General features: G+C 30.6%; 1 protein-coding gene across 1 annotated transcript; it reads right to left on the bottom strand.

Annotated features, from left to right (window-relative positions):
* Nucleotides 1–1,335: 1,335 nt before the first annotated feature.
* On the bottom strand, nucleotides 1,336–5,573 carry LOC132739005 (uncharacterized). The gene is made up of 8 exons (XM_060726644.1): nucleotides 5,477–5,573; nucleotides 5,119–5,256; nucleotides 4,752–4,970; nucleotides 4,353–4,400; nucleotides 3,903–4,098; nucleotides 2,967–3,142; nucleotides 2,591–2,680; nucleotides 1,336–2,344 (listed from the first exon to the last, which is right to left on the bottom strand). The coding sequence occupies exons 1-8, from the start codon at nucleotides 5,571–5,573 to the stop codon at nucleotides 2,241–2,243; spliced, it is 1,068 nt and encodes a 355-aa protein (XP_060582627.1). The 3' UTR covers nucleotides 1,336–2,240.
* Nucleotides 5,574–6,159: the final 586 nt, after the last annotated feature.

Genomic DNA, 6,159 nt, shown 5'->3' with positions numbered 1-6,159 from the left:
TAAAAGGAAAAGAAAACATTATTTGATCACATAAATCAAGTAACAACAATGATGTTAACAACATTAATAAACTACATGATATGCCTTGTTTCAATAATATTCTGTTATTTTGGATACTTAATACATGTATACATGATGAATTACAAATAATTTCAAGAGTAATCCTGACACATTTTAAACATTGTATGTTCAGAAATACATTATAACAACTCAATATTTGTTAATATGTAAATATAGAGATTAACAATATCTGTCATATTTTGCGGTTCATATCGGAATATCCGTCCCGAGGGGACCCGCCAATGGGCCGAACATCAAACATATGTCTGATATTTTTTCTGCATATTCTACCATATTCAACCATATTTTAAATTCTTTACCTTAATAAAAACAATTTGCCACTGACATTTATGCTATTACACGCGTAAGTGTAAACATATTTTCTTTTTATTTTATGCTCTTTTTCGATCTTTTAAAACAACTGAATGATTTTATTCAAATATCAAAATGTGGCTTCCACTCTTGAAGCTTTTATTTTTTACCGCCTGTCTGATGAAATATGAACCTTTACCCATAAAACATAAGTACAAAATAAACATGAAGATGTGGTGATGATAGTATTAAGATTATCAAAAAACAAAATTAAAAATGTTATGACTTAAAGTTTACTTTAAAAGATAAAATAAGCAATTCCGAAATATGAAACATTTAAATTATTTACGATGTACTGGTTTGGTATTAACCAGCTTGGTGACAGGTTGTCCAGAATTCAAATAATTGTTTATTGACAAGATTTGAGTTTCTAAATGCGTTTTTAACAGATATACAATTGGTTTTTATAATTTAAAACCATGATTAAAAAATTGTTGTCACATGTGTATACATTCCAGAAACGGCTAGGACTTCTGAAAACATATATTTTTGCAAAGCTGTATTACGAACACTGGGTTATTTTATTTAGCATTTTTGCTGTAACAAAAAGTGAAATTATATTTTTATATTTTTCACTGTGACGTTATAAAATATATTTTTATTGATATATCCTTATTTCACTTAAAACGTAAGATGAAAGCAATTGATAAGGCATAAATGTCAGAGTAATCACAAAGCAGTATAAAAGTGCAACGAGCATAATAACATATTAACGCAAGTTATTACAAAATTCAAGTTCATACAATAATTAAAAAAAATCAAATATATGAAGCATATCTAATACATACATGTAATAAAATTAATAAAAGGTGATATTGTGCTATTACACCGTTTTTTGAAGATATTTACATGCAAATATAAACTTAAAAATAAGCAAACAGATGTTAAAACCAAGAAAAAACGTAAAAGACCAAGCTTAGACGTTATCGAATATTAAATTCTAATTACCTCCCTTATTTACATGACATGTTTAATTTGGTAATATCTTTACAAATAATATTTTTGAAACTTACAATATTGACAGGTCTTCATTTGAGCGTCAGATTTATAATATAAAACCATGAATAGTTGCGTTACAGCGTCTTTAAGGGCTTTTTTGCATGAGAAGAAGATAATTAGACTTTGAAAAACTTTTACCGAGTCATATAAAAAAATCTAGTGCATAAAGATCTCGATGAATATCCAAGTCTTCGACCTCGGTGAAGATGACCAGGTCTATGGATCTTTTTTCAGTAAAACCTTAACTTTCTGAGCAATTTCACATTACTTTTTAAAATTATTATGTCAGGTAAGCTACCAAAGGACGCATGGACATGACTTTTACCCACTGACTTTTTCTCTCTTCTGTTTTTGTTTGTTGCCCTGCTGGGCTTCTTGCCGAAGGTCCCGTGTTGCTAGTTTTGGGGGGGATGCATTCATTGAATGCCGCCCATTCTTGTTGATTTTTGTTTTCATAGTTGATGTTACATCCAGTTTGTCATCATATGTCTGATGAAACGTTGGCAAAACGCGTAAATAAATACCAAAGTAGTGTATTTTCATTAGCGCCTTTATGTGGTTCCAAAAATATTACCAAAATTAATAATGACCTCGGCCACTGTCTTGGTAAACATTGATCTTTGCGGTACATATCATATTAAAACACTACAAAATCCGCATTCAAAGCATATCATGAAAGATACGTATAAGAATTATAAAAAAAGTAAATTTGGCCATGTTTGGCGTCTTCCAAGGAATCCACAATTTACTATCTGTAGGAATATTTAATGTTTTAAAACAACAGATAAATGATGTAATAACCTTCCCTTTCATTTATTTTCTTCGCTTGTTTTGGCTTTATCACCCTTAGATCTGTTATCTTCTGAAAGTTGCTTCGTACAAGTCTTGCCTCTAGTTTTGGCTTTTTCCTTCTCTGGACAAATGAAACATACATAAAGAAGTTCAACAAAAATGTTAAATATAGTGTTTTATATATAAATTTAAAGTACTTTTTAACAACTGCCATTTACTAAAGTTTGATATATTAATATTTCAGTATTTCACTCGATGCCAGAAGTTCACTGTAAACCTCATTTTTTTATTCTAAATTTATTAAAGTTTTGATCTGCATAATTTTATTACTGATCTTTATCTATCCAAAGGTTAAACCTGTACAAACCTATTATTGCAAAGTTGTAGACTGGGTTTTCAATAGTAGTACAAATAATATCAAACACCCGTTCTTCATCCTTTTTCTGTTCTTCTTTGTCTGAAAAAAATAAAATAAACAGCTTACATTGTTATAAGCTATTTCCTGGATAACGACACTCATAACATTAACATATCATTACCTTGATATGTTATCTCATACACAGTACCCTGATAAAGAACAGGTTGAAAAAAGCTTTTGAATACCTTAATCATACATCTGTTAATAATATTAAGCTTTTTTCATTTTCGTCCTTCGTAAATATATGTATCAAAATAAAAAATGTAACAGTTGTAGTTGAAAAAGATCATTTAACATTGTTACATACAAAACTATAAAAACGTACCTTTATCCTTTACTTCTAATACAAATACGCAAGAGAAAATAATGTCTTTCTCAGGATATTGTAAATTGCTTTTTGAGGGTAGATTGTCAGCTGGTGTCGTTATATCACTGTTGGTTTCCAAATACTTATAGATATACTCATTTTCCGTCTTTACATACTTTTTCAGTACCTTATACCTAAAACAAAATTGTACATACGTTAAAATTACAAAACATAACGTGCTCTCTACGCGTCAGCGTGATAAACAGTCTACAAGAGTCAATATCAAAAAGCCGATTTGAAATTGTGGACAAGATTCTATATAAATATAGTCGGTATGTAATTGCTTACGGACGAACTGAATAGTACGGAGAAGTGTACAAATGATTACAATTTGATTTTTTTCTCAAACACAGGTTAAAGTAACAAACGTTAGGAGTAATAAAAGATTCACCAATCATAAAATGACTAATGCATCGATCAATCAGTAACACCCCAGAGAGGGCCAGGGAATAGCAAGGGTTATGAGCCAAATATATAGCTTTCATCTTTCACTGCACTACCGGGTCAATGCATGCTGTTAGATAGGCGTTTCAAACGCAAAACCGTGATTTAAAGATATAATGTAAAATATCTAACTGTCCCTGGACGTTGGTATTTCAATAATGAGTTAGAAATTCAAAAGTAAAGGTACTTGGTCTTTCTTTGGGGTGACGTGTTGGCAATGGTAACAACACACTAAATAGATCATATGAGCCGCGTCACGACAAAACCAACATAGTGGGTTTGCGATCAGCTTGGATCCAGACCAGCCTGCGCATCCACGCAGTCTGATCAGGATCCATGCTGTTCGCTTACAAACCCTATAAAAAGTAGATGAACTGATAGCAAGAGCATGAATCCTGATCAGACTGTTGGTTGTTTTGTCATGACACGGCTCATATATAATATTTTTACCCTTTGTTTCCATGTGACAAAACTTTATTTAAGACAAAGGCTGTCTTTTGGCTCCGACATCTTAAATTTGACAAGTCTGCCATTATATTTTCGTCCACGATATTCTTCTTCTTCAATAGGTGTAGAAAGTCCTTTGTAATTTCAAGTTCTTCTGTTAGGAAGTCCAGAAGTTGCGATTTTCCCTTCATCTTCTTATCTATATTAATGTTTAGGATAACGTCTTATTTGTTTAATAACAGCTCCATGTGTATTAATTTGCTAATTGTTCTAATACAAATACTGTCAATAGAATTACAAGGTCAACTCGTAAAGAATTTGCATAATTGATGCATGAATATATAACTGACATTTTGCCATTCTTACGATTTACAGGCAAAGAATTCATTTTTTTTCAAGATTATCATAATACCATAACGATAAAGCAAAATAAAATCTTATTATTTAGCTTACCAATATGTTCCTGTTCATTTTCCAAGTGCATAACAAGCTTTTGGGTGTCTGTAATGTGAATATTTAGTTTTTACAGAAAGTATAAAATGTGTACACCTTTTCTTACAAAAAAATATCAATACCGCCAAAAAAAAAAAAAAAAAAAAAAAAACAAAAAAAACACTGCTGCTGCTGATACTACTGCTGCTGCTGCTGCTACTACTAATTCTACTACTACTACTACTACTACTACAATGATAATAATTATTATAATAAGAATAAAATTCATTTTACTCTTTTAATTTGTAATTTAATAATGTAAACCATGTTGTTTCATATCATTGAATGCTTGTAATGACTGAAATATAATTTCATTTAAATCAATTATTTGTTTAAATTCTATCCTACTAATTTTATTACCTTGTTTGTTTGCAGTAGGAATGGAATAGATTGTAAATGCCAATCTGTATTCACCAGCTTCTAAAACACGCCCGACTGCCTTGCCAACAAACAGTTGTGGAATGAAATTCTTAATTTTCCCTGACCGGCAATTCTGTTCGAGTTTTTGAAATGATGAAGGTCCAGTTGGACGCGCCATTATTACAATAGAACCATATTTTATCTTATCAATTTGTATTCCTACAAAAACATGAGAATATAATACTAAAGGAGTAGTAATTATATTGGAAAACAATAAAAAGTTTAATTATATATTTAATTATTTCATTATTTTATGGACAGTATTATCAGTATTTGAATAGCAAGTTTGTTAAGCAAATTAATATACCAATATCCATCAATGAATCTGTTTCGCTCATTGTCGACTCTTGACCGCTATAACTATCTGAGCCGCTGTCGTAAGCTTCATCAGAAAACCCCGATGCATGTCCATAGTCTTTGTAAGTTTCACGAGTGGGTATAGATGCTAAGAAAAAAAATGACTGTTTTCAAAATATATATGATATCACTATAAAAGACCTGAACAAACATCTCACAAAAAACTTTATACTTTGTTCATTACGTCGTATATATTTTATAACATGGAATTAATAAATTTAATGTCATGTTGGTTGAAATGCTTTTTTTATCTAACAAATCAGATTTTTAAGTTAGATGTCGAAATACAAGCATTAAGAAAAATGTACCTTTCTTGGAAAGTATCTCTTGATTTCTTTCCCTGACAACATACCGCTGCAACTTTGCGCTCAATGCTTTCCCTTTAGATTTTTGATCTAAAATCATCACTTAAATTTTAACAAATTGTTTCAAGCAAATGCGTATGGGAATAATTAGTAGTAAATCCAATGATAAAGCGATACAATCTTCGATATACTGTTTTGGTATAAAGTCAAACAAGAACACGCAGAATCAGCAAATTTAATTAACAAAGGAAAATTATTTGTTTGTAACACGTTTCACTTTTCTCAGTGCTGGATACTATGATAAAAGCAAAGTAGAAAAGGGGACACATGTTTGCTTCAGAGCATTGAAGAATTACCTGCCTTTAAAAGTAAACAAGTATTCTAGGTTTGAAGTGAACATCTTTCAATACGTTATGAGAAATAAACTTAAACAGAGCAAATAAATGTTAGTCAAAAAGGGGCATTACTATGAACACAATTATTTCAGGTTCATCTTCTTTTGTGATATTGCGTCAAACCATGATTATGAACAAGCAGAAAATGAACCTTAACTAAAGTGATAACAGACACCGATGCCAATTCCAACGAGTTATGGCAATAGCTCAACATTTTTATTTGAAAACAACAAAGCTTAATATATGCGTAAATATGATGATCCTGCCATATAGAAAGAGTAAGCTTAAATA

Source organism: Ruditapes philippinarum, unplaced genomic scaffold (genome assembly GCF_026571515.1).
Source record: "Ruditapes philippinarum isolate M1 unplaced genomic scaffold, ASM2657151v2 ctg565_1_1_1_1, whole genome shotgun sequence".
Lineage (NCBI taxonomy): Eukaryota > Metazoa > Mollusca > Bivalvia > Venerida > Veneridae > Ruditapes > Ruditapes philippinarum.
The sequence above is the reverse complement of the archived record's forward strand: the minus strand, read 5'-3'. Positions and strand labels throughout refer to the sequence as shown.

Bases quoted from the DNA above. Each gene is read 5' to 3' on its own strand.
- LOC132739005 (XM_060726644.1), bottom strand. From the start codon at position 5,573: ATGATTTTAGATCAAAAATCTAAAGGGAAAGCATTGAGCGCAAAGTTG. The intron at 5,257-5,476 runs GTACATTTTTCT...TTTTTTTCTTAG, and splicing joins AGAGATACTTTCCAAGAAAG to CATCTATACCCACTCGTGAA. The intron at 4,099-4,352 runs GTAAGCTAAATA...ACATTAATATAG, and splicing joins AAATGAACAGGAACATATTG to ATAAGAAGATGAAGGGAAAA.